At 40.9% G+C, this 15,524-nt stretch overlaps 1 protein-coding gene across 33 annotated transcripts in view; it reads right to left on the bottom strand.

Annotated features, from left to right (window-relative positions):
* Positions 1-15,524, bottom strand: part of SAP130 (Sin3A associated protein 130) — an 80,048-nt gene that overhangs the window by 18,702 nt on the left and 45,822 nt on the right. For all 33 annotated transcript variants that reach the window (XM_070579487.1, XM_070579488.1, XM_070579489.1 and 30 more), the window contains one exon: positions 9,616-9,720. In XM_070579487.1, the coding sequence (XP_070435588.1) occupies positions 9,616-9,720 (105 nt within the window). The remainder of the gene's footprint in view (positions 1-9,615; positions 9,721-15,524) is intronic.

Raw genomic sequence — 15,524 nt, 5'->3', positions numbered from 1 at the left:
TCTCAAAATGACAAAATTATAGTGATGGAGAGCAGCTAAGCAGCAAGGCGTTACGGGCGGGGGAAGGGAGAAACTGTAAATGAAGGAATGTCTTTGCGGTAATGAAAGAGTTCCATATTCTGATTATGATAATGATTATACAGCTCTATGCATGTGATAAAACTTCAAAGTCGTATACACCAAAGGAAACAAAACGTGCATATAGAAACTGGTGACATACTAATAAGGTCTGCTGTTAAGTCAGTAGTATTGTACCAACGCCAATTTTTTCATTTTGAAAATGTACTAGGGTTATGTAAGATGCAAGCATTGGGGGAAGCTGGGTAAAGGGTGCATGGGAACTTTCTGTATTATTTTTGCAACGTCTGTTGACTCTTAAATTATTTTAAAATACATACTTAAAAAATAAGGGAGCGGGGCTGGCCTAGTGGCATAGTGGTTGAGTTCACATGCTCCACTTTGGCAGCCCAGGGTTCATGGGTTTGGATCCTGGGCACGGACCTATACACCACTTGTCAAGCCATGGTGTCCCACATACAAAATAGAGGAAGATTGGCAGAGATGTCAGCTCAGGGCCAATCCTCCTCAAGCAAAAACAGGAAGACTGGCAACAGATGTCAGCTCAGGGCCAATCTTCCTCTCTCTCTCTCACTCACACACACACACACACACCAATCTTCCTCTCTCTCTCTCTCACACACACACACACACACACACCAATCTTCTTCTCTCTCTCACACACACACACACACACACACCAATCTTCCTCTCTCTCTCTCTCACACACACACACACACACACACAAAATTAGGGTGGGATAGAGATAAGGATTATTCTGGAATTAAAGAGAATTAGAAGACAAAATAGGGCCAGCCCTGGTGGCCTAGTGGTTGAATTCAGTGTGCTCTGCTTTGGCGGTCTGGGTTTAGTTCCCAGGCATGAATCTAGACAACTCATCTGTCAGTAGCCATGGTGTGACCATGGCTCACATACAAAAAGAGGAAGATTAGCAACAGCTGTTAGCTCAGGGACAATTTTCCTCAGCAAAAAAAAAAGACAAAATAACCAGAGATATCAGCCAAAATGTGGGAGTAAGGATTTCTGAAAATTCTCTTCTGTAAAAGCAACAAAAAACTGGCGCAAAAAATTATCAGAAACAACTTTTTCATAACTCTAGAAATTAACCAAAGGCTTTCAACAATCTGGCCAAATTATTCAAGAAAATTGGCTGAATCTCAGTAAGAACAATAAACTTGGTGGTGTTTTAACTTGCCCTGTTTCCATTTCTCCATCTCCAACTCCACAGTGGGCTTGCAAACCAACAGTCCATTCTCACAGCAAAACCAGCAGCCTGGCAGCTACTACCAGAGGGGGGTTGGAGCCCCTACAAACCCACTTTTCCAGAGAATTATCATTATATGACCTATCTGGTTGCTCCAATTTGAAAGACTGTTTATTTGACCTGACTTGGAGCTTGTCCAGCACAAACACCTTTGTCCCAAGGGGTGTTTGGTTGGAAAAAAAATTAGAGGCAATTGATCAGCTGACTGAGAAGATGACAACAATTGGGCAAATAATAAGCTACCCAAAAAGCTTTAAAGGAAAAGCTGGAGAATGAACGACAGAGGCTTTGAAAAGCTCCAACGTATTTCTGCCAAGCTAGGAAGCAGCACATACATGCAGGGCTGTGCGCACACCCAGGGGAGAACTGAGGAGAACTAAGCTCTCCCTCTCGCTGCCTGTGGGCTCGCTGCAAGCTGGAGAGAAGGGGAGGGCAGAGCTGCAAACTGCCTGCCCGAGCACTGACAGGTACCCACCCAAGGACACAGCTGGAGCCCTCTGGCAAACACAGGGACACTCACTGGTTCCAGGCACTCAAGGAAAGTTGTTCTACCATTAGCTGACTACAAAGTTAACTGAGCAGAGAATTCAGTGGCCATACTAGACAAAAATATAGATATTAAAGAATTAGTTCAGAAAAGTCACTAAACAAACAACCACAACCACAACAAGCAGCAGCAACAACAAGAAATGCCAGGCAGAAGTGGAAATCTCATTTTCAGAGTTCATTATATTGTTTAAAATGTCTAGTTTTCAACAAGAAATCTTGAGGTGTGTAAAGAAACAAAAAAGTACTGTTCAAAAACAGGAATAAAGGCAATCAGTAAAACTGTCACTAAGGAAGCACAGATGTTAGGCTTACTAAAGAATTTAAATTACCTATTTTAAATATGTTCAAAGAACTAAAGGAGATCATGGCTAAAGATCAGCATGAAAATGATGTCTCATGAAATTGAGAATATTACTAGAGACAGAAATTATAAAAAAGACTAAATAGAAATTATGGAGTTGAAATGTATAAAAGCTGAAGGAAAAAAATCACTACAGGGACTCAAAAGCACATTTCAGCAGGCATGAGAAGGAATCGACACACTTGAAGACAGGTCAACTGAGATCATCCAGTCTGAAAAACTGAAAAAAAAAAAAACAAAAGGAAAAATAAACAGAGCCTCAGAGATCTTTGGGATAGCAAGAAGTGTACCAACATATGTATAATGGGAATCCCAGAAGGAAGAGAGAAAGGAGCAGAAAGAATATCTGAAGAAATAATGGCCAAAAACTGCCCAAAATTAATGAAAAACATTAATCTATATATCCAAAGGTTCAATGACATCCAAGTAGGATAAACTGAAACCTACACCTAGAAAGATCGTAACTGTCAAAATGCACACGAAAGTATTTAAAAGTGAAATTCTGTAATTTAACTGCATCAAAAAAGGTAATATATGGAAAAATATTAAAACAGTTAAATCTAGTTGAATAATATTTTCTCTATTTTCCTCTACATTTACAGATTTTCACTTTAAGAACTTAAAAAGAGAATGCTGTAAGTTGAAGATAGCACCTAAAAAAAGAAAGATATTTCTAATTTAAAATTCTCCCAGCTATTATATCATTTCAGAGCATGGGGAAGACTTCCATTTATGGGAAGATGGCACAGACATACTTTTTCCTATTCCTCCTGTTAGTATAGCTAAAAATCATGAGTATTATGTATAAAACAAAAGAAAAAAAAAGTTGAAAGGTGAAGAGAAGACATATTGGCTAGGGACCTCAGGACCCAAAGACTGACACAGCAATTAGTTCTTTGGGTTTCCTTCTTCCCTTGTGTATCCCAGACTGGGTGCTGGAGAGCTGGCAGGCCAGAAATGTCAAAGGACATAGATTAAAAAAGTCCCAAGAAAGTCTGCTCTCTCTAGCCAAAGAAACAAGAAAGGAGCAGCTTAGCAAGACAGAAAACCTTTAGACAATAACCGCTCTACCCCAGTGAAACATCAGAGCAACAACTCTGGTCTCATCCCCATGCCCTCCCAAAGGCTGTGGGGAATCTAGACTTAAACACTCACAAGGCTGTAACGAGGCACCTTAATCCTCTCTCCCCCATCTCATTACTGACGTTGTGTCAAAAGAGGCCAAGTAGGCAACCTGGACTTCAACCCCCACCTGGCAGTAACGAGGCAACACTTTCTCTTCCTTGCCTGGGGTAGCTTGAGTGGAGACAACAAAGCTATAAATAAATTCCTGTGTCTCATAATATCTAAAACGTCCAGGTCCAAATAGAAAACCATTCATGTAATCAAGAGCCAGGAAAATCAAGTTGAGTCAGAGATGAATGATGTAGGAATTATCTGAGAAGGACTTTAATGCAGATATCATAAGAATGCTTCAACAAGCAATTACAAATACACTTGAAACAAATGAACAAACAGAAAAATCTCAGTGAAGAAATCAAAAGTTATAAAAAGAACCAAACGGAAATTATAGAACTGAAAAATGCAGTAACTGAACAAATAAACTCACTGGATGTTCTCAGCCGTAGTGATGAGAACAGAATCAGTGGACTTGAGGACAGATCAGCATGATTTACCTAATCTCAACAGAGAGAGAACAGACTGAAGGGTGAGGGTAGAACAGACATTTTCCCATATGCGAAGTGTCAAAAATAGACCTTATGTACTCTTTCTCTGCTACAGAAGAGGTGCTCTAACAAATCAAGAGAGTGAACCAAGAAACAAGTAGTATACAGACTCCAAGTGATGAGTTGAAGGGAATTCAAAGCCTGGAGAAAAGAAGCACCAAGGATAATAGCTGGGCAAGTCCAGAGAGCAATCAACGCAGACTGGACCAGGTGGAAGCAAGGCTTCAGGGGGATGTCACCAGGAAGAAACAAACTGGCAGGTCTCATAGGTCTGTCTGTATTCAGAGTTTTTTAGAGGCTTTGTAGAGAGTTTGAGGATGAATTAGTGATTAGCAGAGAAAACCTAAGCAAACCTTAGCAGTTGCCGTGTAGTATTATGTGATTTCTTTTCTTTTTTTTTTAAGATTTTATTTTTTTCCTTTTTCTCCCCAAAGCCCCCCGGTACATAGATGTATATTCTTACTTGTGGGTCCTTCTAGTTGTGGCATGTGGGACGTCACCTCAGCAGGGCTTGATGAGCGGTGCCATGTCCGTGCCTGGGATCCAAACCAGCAAAACCCTGGGCCACTGCAGCAGAGCGGGCAAACTTAACCACTCAGCCACGGGGCTGGACCCACTATGCGATTCCTTTTAAAATTCAATTTTTAAATTTATTTTGACCAGTTTTAAGATTTATTTTCTAAATCTACTGTTTTCTATTTTATAATATTTTAGTTTTCCTTAACTTTTTTGTTTTGAATTAGCAATGTCACATTTCAAAAGATGTATTGACAAGTCTCCCTTCCTCCCTTAACCCACCCACTACCTCCACACAATACCACTCTATTTCAGTATTTCATTGAATCTAAGTTGCTAACACCATCCAGTACACCAGTATTTTGTGTACCACTTAAAAATACATCAATGATAGAATATTACAAGCCATCGATTTTAAATCAGATATTGATTTCAGAGATGTTGATATGTTATGTTTGATCTTACTCATACGATAGTATGTTCTGTACGGTTTTTGTTTTGTTTCTTTTTAAAATTCTGTCCACATTTTTCATTTCTATCCTCTAAGTCTACAATGTTTTCTGCTTTGTCTTCATTACATGATGGTTTGTTCTAGATCTTTACTGAGTTCTGTCAACTCATGTCATCTCTTTATGTTTTGTCATTTACTCTTGGGAGTCTTTGCATTTCATCCTTGTGTGTTTTCCTTCATGTAAGTGGTGGTTATTTCATCAAGTAATTTATATTCATAGTAAAAAATTTTGTTATAAACTTCATCTGTCCCCGTAAATGTTTTTCTGGTGAGTGTTCTTAGTGAACAAATGAGTATATTTTGTTGCTCTTTTCTTACTTTTTAATTTTAGTTATCCTCATATCCTTCTTTCATTACTCATCAGTGAGTGAACCGGGCTATTCCTAAAAACAGCTATTTACTTGAGATTCCTTTCACTCGGGCGTGGGAGTGTAGGTAGCCTGCTCTTTAGACTAGTTATTCTCATAACCAAATGCCCTCTTCTTTCAGGTGCCACAGAAACAGACTGCCTACTGCCAATAAGACCAGTCTGGGTGCCTGTGTGGGCCCTACCTCCACAACTTCTTTGAACCACACTAAGTCCAGGAAAGAGTCTACAAATAGTTCCTGCACATGTTGCTGCTCACAAAGGATACGCCTGTGTACTTCACAGTGTGTTCACCTTCAGGAGCTAATCTTCCTAGCACTTTAAAAGTAACTCCATATGTTACTTCGATTAAAAAAGAAAAACATTTTAAACAATGAAAAATAATGGATTACATTTGTAAAAGTTAATATCTAGAGTCAGCAAGAATATGGAGAAAATGCGAACACGTATTTCGTGAGGATGTAAACAGGTATAGTGATCAGAAATGAGAATTTAAACTGCACATTTACTCTGACCCAACAATGCTACTTCCGGCAATACATCCCAGAGAACGGTTTGCAAAGAGGCTCACTGATGAAAAGAGATTCACTGCAGTATTGATTATTACAGTGATAAATGGCAATAACTTAAGTGTTCATTGATTGAGGGCTAATTATGGCACCAACATATCTGGGAACACCATATATTATAGGAATATGTGGTTTTTCACTTTCCTGACCTCTAAAGACAGTGTGTCCTAAGGTGTGGTTCTTGTACCACTTCTATTCTCTATTTATACTGTCAGTGGGATCTCTTCCACTCTCATGGCGTTAAAGAACATATGTCAGCTTGTAATTCCCAAATCTTCATCACCAGATGGATTTCTACCTTCAACTCTAGAATTGTATATACTTCAGAATTTTACATCCAACTATGCACTTGACATCTTGGGTGCGTCTAACCACTTGGAAATCTCAAAAGTAAAATGTTTAAAACAAAACAATGATTTTCTTCCCCTGCTCCTCCCAAAGGGTTCCTCATTTTAGAAGCGATAATTCTTGATCTGTAGTTGCTCAGGCAAAACCCTGCAGCTATCACTGACTCCTCCCTTTCTCTCACTCCAACAGAAAATTCTGTCAGCTATACCTTCAGTACATGTCCAGAATCCGAACTCTTCTTAAGACTTTTACTACCTTCTTGCTGGTCCAAGCCCCTAAGATAGTCTAAGGTTCTATCATCTCTCACTTGGTCTCCTTGCTTCCACTCTTTCCTTCTTACAGTATATTCTCAGCATAGTAGCCAGAGGAACCCTTTGAAAAATAAGCCAAATCATAACTCCTACACCTTAGCTCTCTGATCGCTCTCTGTCTCAACCAGAATAAAATCCAAAGGATTTCGAATGGCCCACAAAACTCAACATCATCTGGTCCTCAATTATATCTTTGAACCATCCTGTACAACTCTCCCCCTTGTTCTAGGCTGGTCTCTCTTGCCATTCCTTGTGTATTCCTAATATACAGCCAGTCCTCACTTTGCACAATGCTGGTCTGTGTGAATCTCACATATATACGTGTAACTGTATTATACCAGTCTGATATCAACACTGCTCAAATTTTGGTTACCACAGTATATTTACTTGACTAACTGCGTAAAGTGCAAACTTTGCCAACTCTTCCGTCCACAAATTACTCTGTAACTAACAGATGTGTATCATGGTTTGTGATCTATCACATCACTTCTCTTGAAGTATGTTGGTGATCAGCCACTGCACATCTGTTATTCAGTTCATGCAGACAACAAAGCATATGGTTGTGGTGTCTCACTTCCCAGTGATAACCCTAGGTGAAATTTTGCAAAAGTGGACAATCAAAAGAGAGAACTGGCCAATAAAGATGAAAATGCAGGAAAAAAATGTGATGAGAAAATTGGACCTGATTAGAAGATTTGAAAATGGCAACAACAACGAGAAGACAGGACGAAACCTACGCTTGTACAAAGTTATGGTATGGACAACACTGAAAAGTCCAATGAATTACAGAAAAAGACTGTACAGTCACTTCATATCATTTTTTAATTTAAATTGCAGTAGGAACAGAAAGCTGCTCTAGTGAAATGGATTATTCACTTCTACTCTGGATTGAAGACTGTAAAAAAAAAATCCCAAGCATTCAGGCCAAACTGTTGAAGTTGGATGCCACGCTGAAAGAAAATGGCAATTACAAGGAGAATGAAACAAAAAAACCTTCTGTCAATGAAAGCTGGTTTCACTGTTTCGACAGTCAGCGTGAATTTGATTAACGTTCAGCTATCTGGTGAAGCTGCTGCACAGACAGCGATGCTGCTGTGAAACGTGCACCCAGACTCCAAGGGTTAGTCAGGGCAGACAGTTTTGATGGAAAAGATCTCGTGCCTGAAGTGATGCTGGCAAACAACTTCGCATTAAAGGAACACTTGGAGATAATTTATGACATCGAGAAACAAAGGATGAAATGTCTGAAGCAGACCCAAACTAGGGAAGGAGCGCGACGCTCGCCAAGGCCTAGAAGGACTCCCCCTCTACACGAGTCCCACAACGTGAAGAAGGCAGTAGTGTTCCAACTACTCTTGATTAGTTTTTGGAAAAAAATAAAAAACTTTAACTCTCAATGTTTCTAATGTTTAAATTACAGTGTACTTAGTAAATATTGGTTTTACTATTTTTCTCATTTCCCTACATAACTGACAGTAAGACACTTTTTACTGTTCTCACAAATGTTTTTAAAGGTCACAGAACAATGGTAACCTCTCCCGACTGCTTTCTACACACTGGCACCAAGGTGCCAGGGGATGACTGCAAGGCCTCCTGCACCCAAGTCTTGCTCCCTGCCTTCCAGCTGCCTGACAGAGTCCCGCAACAGGGAGCAGGCTCTTAAACCTCGGCCAGGGAAGCCTACCCGGAAGTCATCACCTCTTCCTCCCCTTGCTGATGTTCCCTTCACAGTGCTTTCTTTCTCTTCACAGGTTTATTATTACTCTACACTCACTAGGAAAGAAAGCTTAAGGAGAATGGGCACTTTGTCTGTTTTAGTCACTCTTATATATCCCCAGATTTTAAAACGAGACTTGGCACACACAAGGCATTCACAATTTTTCCCTTGAATGAAGTTTTAGGAAGAAGTAGATCTAAATATATTAACATGGTAAACTATTACTGATATAAGTGAAAATTGCAAGAGACATCAATCAGCTTTTAAGAATCTACCAGTCTATCTACATGTCTATGTAGAAAAAGATCTGGAAAGATACTTAACAAAATTGCCACCAATCAATATTCTGGGGAGTGGGACTGAAGAGGTGGGTGGAGAATTGGACAGTGATTTTCACTTTATACTTTAAACATTTTTACATTGTCTCATTTTTTCCCCCAAAGTAATATTACTTTTAGAATTAAGAAGATAAAGAAAAAGGCATGTAGTAACTATTGTCATGATGCCATTTTTTTTTCCCTCCCCAAAGCCCCATTGCATGGTTGTATATCTTAGTTGTTAGTCCTAGTTCTTCTATGTGAGCTGCTGCCACAGCACAGCAACTGACAGACAAGTGGTGTGGTTCTGCAACTGGGAACTGAAACTGGGCTGCCAAAGCCGTGAGAGCGCCAAACTCTAAACACTAGTCCATGAGGGCTGGCTCGTCATGACGCCAATTTTTTTGTTGTTGTTGAGGAAGATTGGCCCTGAGCCAACATCTGTTGCCAATCTTCTTCTCCCCGCCCACCCTGCCCACCCACCACTCAAAGGCCCAGTACATGGTTGCATATCCTAGATGTAAGTCATTCTAGTTCTTCTATCTGGGTCACTGCCACAGCATGGCTTGATGAACGGTGTGTAGGTCCACGCCCAGGATTCAAACCAGTGAACCCTGGGCCACTGAAGCAGAACACGTGAACTTAACCACTCGGCCATGGGGCCGGCCCCATGACGCCATTTTGATAGCAGTAATAACTGGGTATTTACTATGAGGCACGCTTTGAACTAAGTGCTTTAAAGGCACCATTTCGTTTAAATACACAAGAATCCTATGAGGTCGATGTTATAAGTATGCCCATTTCATAAATGAGGTAAACGAGGATCAGAGGTTGAGAAAGGTGTCCAGGTCACACAGCTAGAAACCGGATATAAAAAGATGCACACAGGCAAATTATGTGACATCTGTCGCACGTATTAGACTTTTTCCTCCCTAGTTATGTGCAGCTGGAAGCAAGAGTGACAACATTGACGTGCTTACCCCGCAGGCCTAGGTGACCCAGATGTACTCCGCATAGAGCTCTCCACTCGAGGACTAGCCACATCAGGAGGCTGAGGAGGAATGAGGGTTTTCCGAACTGCCATTCTGAAACAGACAAGAGACAAACCCAGAAAACAGCAGTCTGAGGGCATTAAAGGATAAGAGGCACAAGACACATTTACCAGGCATACTTATCGCAAAACAAAAGCACTGCACAGGCTGGGTATTTTTAAATGGATTTTTAAATTTTATCAAAGGAATATGGGCACATTATTTAAAAAGCCAAAACAGTACTAAAAAGCTTTTAACAAAATACAGAAGACCCCTTCCCCATCCCTCCCCACTTCCTGTCCATCTTTCTCCAGGAAGTAACCACCGTGACTCTTTCAGATGCCTTCTTCTAACACGCCACGTCTCCTTTCTACTTAATGTTACAATTTGAATCCGTATGAAGTGTGTACTATCATTACCATGTCCATATACTTACACTGACCTGAACAAGTTCCTGGCAGCCAATGAAAAAGCTGATCAAGGTAGTCAGTGATTAACTGTGGCATGCAAGAGAGAGGTCACATATGGTTCAGACTAGAAATTATTACCACTGCGTTTGGTAATGCAACAGTCATGAGTGATCTTGACATGTTTAGTTTTTGAAGAGTGGTGGAAACAAATACTAGATGAATGGGTTTGAGAGAAAATGGCTAGAACCAGAACACACCATTTTGCAATGACCACAGTTAAGGGACCCAGATACTGATCAAGACTGATAACAGCTCAAAAAGAAGGACCACTATGCATCATATTTCTCCTGGTAAAAGACTAAACCACCAACTTATGAAGTAGTCTTGCCGAAAGAAAAAAAAATGAATCTAATCAAGTCTTTAGATTCAAGTAACAACTCAGAGAAAACGTAGAGGAAAGAACAAGTGACCTAAACTATGGGAGTAGTGGACTGAACTGTGATCCCTAAAAAGATACAGCCAAGTCCTAATCCCTGGTATCAGTAAATGTAAAAAAACAGGGTCTTCGCAAATGTAATTAAGTTAAAGATCTCAAGATAAACTCATTCTAGATTTAGGGTGGGCCCTAAATCCAATGACTGGTATCCTTATAACTGAAAGGAGAGGGAGATCTGAGACACAGACACAGAGGAAGGCCATGTGAATACGGAAGCAGAGACTGATGTGTCCACAAGGCAAGGAATGCAAAGGATTGCCAACAGCCATCAGCAGCCGGGAGAGAGTCCTGGAATAGATTCTCCCTGAAAGCATTCCGAAGGAACCAACCCTGCCAACACCTGGATTTCAGACGTCTAGCCATCAGAACTGGGAGAATAAATTTGTTGTTTTAAGCCACCAATTTTGTGGTAATTTGTAACAGCAGCCCTAAGAAACTAATACAATGGAGGTGTAGTCAACAAAATCCAAGAAGAGGGAGGGAGAGGAAGGGAAAACTTCACAGGACAAGAGACCAAGTTTCTTCAACAAATTGCAAGGAAAAAAAGACATGGAGGAACACTTTATATTAGAAGAGTCTTAAGAGACCTACCTACTAATCAAAATGTGGGCACCTTCTTAGAATACTGATTCAAATAAAGAATATAAAACAAAACAAAATTTGTGACATTTGAGACCACTGGAAATTTGAACAATGACTAGATATTTGATGATATTAAGGGGTTAGAATATTTTTTTTTTAGTAAATATCTCTCAACAGACACATGCTGAAATATATACAAATGAAATGATGTGTTGTCTGGGATTTGCTTCAAAATAATAGGGTGGAAGGGGGTGGCTAGGCATATAGATAACACAAAATCGGCCCTGAGCTGGTAAGTTGATAACTGAAGTTGGATGATGGGTACACATTCATATGTTTAAAACTGTATTATATCTAAACTTTCCCATAATAAAAAGTAAGAAATAAACAAAACAGTAAGACCAACTCCCTACTTAACCCCCAAAACAAAAAATACACAAAAAACTAATGATAAACCACTATAAACCCACAGAATGACCAAACTTAAAAAGACTGCCAATAATAAGTGTTGGCAATGAGGAATGCAATGACCCTCACTGCTGGTGAGTGTGGCTCGGTGTAAGCACTTGGAATAGCTGTTGTCATTACCTGCTAGACTTGAACATAAGCACAGCCCATAACCCAGCAAATCCTCTCCTAGGATATCCTCAGGATAACATTATGGCCCCAAACCAAAACCCAAATATCCACGGATAAACCATGGTACTGTTATACAATGACAATTTATACAGCAATAAGAAAACTACAATAACATGCAATAATGTCATTTCATTTGTACATATTTCAGCATGTGCCTATTGAGAGAGATACATTAAAAAATATATAATAAGCCCTTAATATCATCAAATATCTAAAACATCAAAACCCAGTGAAGGCAGATGGATGCATACCAAAAAATGTATAGAATGTGATTCTAAGCTCAAGAAGAGGCAAAATAAATCTATAGGATCAAAAGAAAAACTATTTAGTCACTTTTGGGAGAAAGGGCTAGTGATGTCCTGTTTCTTGACCCACACAGTGGTTGGACGTTGTGTTCACTTTGTGCTAACTCATTAGGCTGAACATACGTTATCTGTGCACTTTTCTACACTTCAATGAAAATACTGAAAGAATTGGAGTTAGTAAATATAGACAACTCATTTATTTTCTTTGCAAAGAGGAGCAAAAAATGAGGTAGACACTTGGAGCAAAGTGACTCAATAAAAGAATTTTTGTTTTAAGATGGAAGCAATGACAGCATATTTATACTTGTTATGTGAATGATCCACTAGCAAGAAAAACCTGCTTAAGCAGGAGAGAGCAGGGAGCTAGAGCAGCGCTGCTGAGGTGGCGAGAGAGGCTCTAAGAGTGCCCCGACAGTGGGAGACGGGAAGGCAGATGGGGACAGATGCTGGCAGGTAAGGAGATGTGACAGCTAGAGTTTGTGGAGGTTCTCTGCTGTTTGTTTCCATTTTCTCAAGAAAGTAGGCAGCTAATAGTGAATACAGGAGAGGAGATGTGGAAGTTTTGAGTGGAGCAGACGTAAAATAGTTCCAGAAGGCTGGTTTAGGAAAGTGTACTGCATTGGTCCACTGTAAGATCCTAGTGCAGGTTTGTGAGCTTAAGCAAATCCAGTCAACATGGTGTTTTCCCTTCACAATCTGCTGTACCTATGCATGCACAATACCAATTAAGCAGAAAGTTGGATTTAACTCTGGTTTTGACAAAGTGAATAGGAGGGCAAGCAAGTTGAGGCTGAATGCAAGGAAATGATTGCAAGGGACCAGAGAGCGTGAATCAGAGAGAGTACAGAAAGAGGCCATGAAAGGCAGTGAGGAAAAATGAAAAGGTGGAAGGGTCAATGGAAGGAAGGCTCCCAGTTGGGTATTATTGGAGGTACAGTACTGTGGCCAGTGAGGCAGAAAGACAGATGGCGGGCTGGGGGACACTGGAGCACTATAGAAAAAGAGGGCAAGGCAGGCACGCTGAACTCCTGTGCTGAGGAGGGCAAGGCTTATGGATGTGTACTGCTGAGGGAGGGGAAGCATCCAAGCAGCTGAGAGGCCAGAGAGCTATGAAATCATTTGTTTATGTTCAAGACAGAAAGACAGCCAGAAATCCTGAACCTTCTGAACATACAAACATACCCCCCAAAATCACACCTGCATTTCATCAAGCCTCTAGAGCTGCCGGGTCCAACAAGACGGCCACTAGCCACATGGGGCTCCTAGGACTCGAAAGGTGGCAAGTGCAACAAAGGAGCAAAATTTAACAGTATTTCATTTAAATTAACTTGAATTTAAAAACTGACATTTGATTCAGTCATTGGAAATTTTTTCAGTGTGTCTGGAATAACCTGGCTATGTGAAACGACTTCTTCAACTGCAAATTTTATGAAATCTAAATACAGATCAAGTGCTTCTGAAGATCAATGGCCTCAAAGGGGCAGTGAGGCATGAAGGGACATCGACCCTACCTCCAGGCCCAGTGACAGGACAGACGGGAGCAGAGACAGCCAAAAGTTTGGAGAGACTGCAGTGGAAGTCCAGACCCCAAGAAAGAGCCAGTTCCAGATAATGCAAGAAGGTGTTCTCAAAGAAGAGGTAAGAACACAGGGGAATCTGATGAGGACAGACTAGGAATTTCAGAGGGCACAGCAGAAGGGTCTTTGGGAGGTGGCAAAGTGTGCGAGAAGGGGGCAGATCCTTTTGTCTCCAGTGTTGTGAAATTTCAAAATATTTTACCTTGGTGCCGGTTTGTTTGTGTCCATTGCACCTACTGTGCTGAGCATTTCATGGTTCTTTAAATCAGGAAAAAAGTGCCCTTCAGTTTTGGAAGTTGTCTGTGAATGATCTCTAAGTGACCGCCCTCCCGCCTTCTCTCTGCTCTGTCTCGCTGAAGCCCCATGACTTGGAGGCAGGATCTCCTGAACTGGTTCCTTAATATTCTTATCTTTTCTCTTCTATTTTCTCTCTCTTTGTCTTTTTGCTTTACTTTTGAGAGATTTCTTCAACTTTAACAACTCTTCTACTGAATTTTCCATTTCTGCTATCATATTTTCAATTTCAGAACACACACTTTTGGTCTCTGAAGAGTTCCTCTTGTGTAGCATTGCCTTCCTGTTTCGTGGATGCAATTCTTTCTATTGTTCTTTGAGGACAGCATTGACAGTTTGGTCTCTGTTCATTTGCTGTAATTGTTTGTTTTCAGTTTGCTTCTCCTTGCCTAGCTTCTGCATCTTCCAAGCTGCTTGTTTCTGTACGTTTCCTGTGGTTTCTCTCTTGCACTGTTAGAAGCCCCCTCAGACACCTGCTTATCCGTGGTTGTATGTTCATGATTAGGAGGAGGGGTACTAAAAAGCCGGCTGGAAGCTCTGAGCTTGTGAAAGGCTCGTGGACTTCAAGGTTCACTGCAGGCCTATCCGATCCCCGTCCTCAGGGAACCCTTAGTGCTGGTATCTGTAGATCTTTCCCTTGGGACAGATGGATCCCAGGAGAGCAGAATCCTCTTCTCACTTTCTGTCTACAGAGTTAAGTTCAAGTGCCAGGATTCTGTCAGCCAAAAGGGAGAAGTGGAGGGGAGAAGTGGACTGGGAAGTCTCAGCACTTCATAAATGCTTGGTCACTTAATCTGCTTCTGGCAAAATACTCAAGGCCTCCGCTGTGCCAGCTGATCCCAGGGCCCTGTGCAGAGGTGAAACCTGCAGGTGCCTGCTGGGATTGGGGAGGGCAGTGCACCCACGTGTGGGGCGGGAAGGGGGCACAGGGCTCCAGCAGCTTCTCACACAGATTTCAGCCCCACCTCTTCTTACTCTCAGTTCTTCCTGTCCCTCATCCTTTTGAAGATGCAGCAATTTAAATGAGGATGGTGCTCAACGATTTCCTTTACAGAGTTCACATTCGGCTTTCTCACAGCTGACTGAGTGGCCACTTGCCTGCTTTCCAGCTTCAAAGTTTTGTTGCTGTTGTGTCTTCTCCTCTCCCTATCCTCCTTGTGCATTTCTAATCTTTTTTTACTTTTAAAAAGCCTCTTTACTAAAAATTCTGTAGGGTTTGGTGAGGAAAAGAAATTTAGAAGTGCATGTTCAATCTGTCATCTTAATTACAAGCTTTGCCTTGCATTTTCAATGATAAGGTTACTCTACCACGAAGTGACTTGCCCTTAAAAGACAAAGACTCTAGTCTATGTTCCATAGCGTTTCACATAGTTTCCTGCCCATGACCCACCAACTCAGAAGCTTATATGGCAACACAGAACACTATTTGATACTAAATATGACCTTAATATACTTGGGAAATTGCTTGCCCTGAAGAACAATTCATGTTGGATGATGAGGAAAAAATATACAGTAGACGTTAATGTGATTACTTAGACAAGCCTGAAGAGTTCTT

This window comes from Equus przewalskii, chromosome 17, assembly GCF_037783145.1.
Source record: "Equus przewalskii isolate Varuska chromosome 17, EquPr2, whole genome shotgun sequence".
Lineage (NCBI taxonomy): Eukaryota > Metazoa > Chordata > Mammalia > Perissodactyla > Equidae > Equus > Equus przewalskii.
The sequence above is the reverse complement of the archived record's forward strand: the minus strand, read 5'-3'. Positions and strand labels throughout refer to the sequence as shown.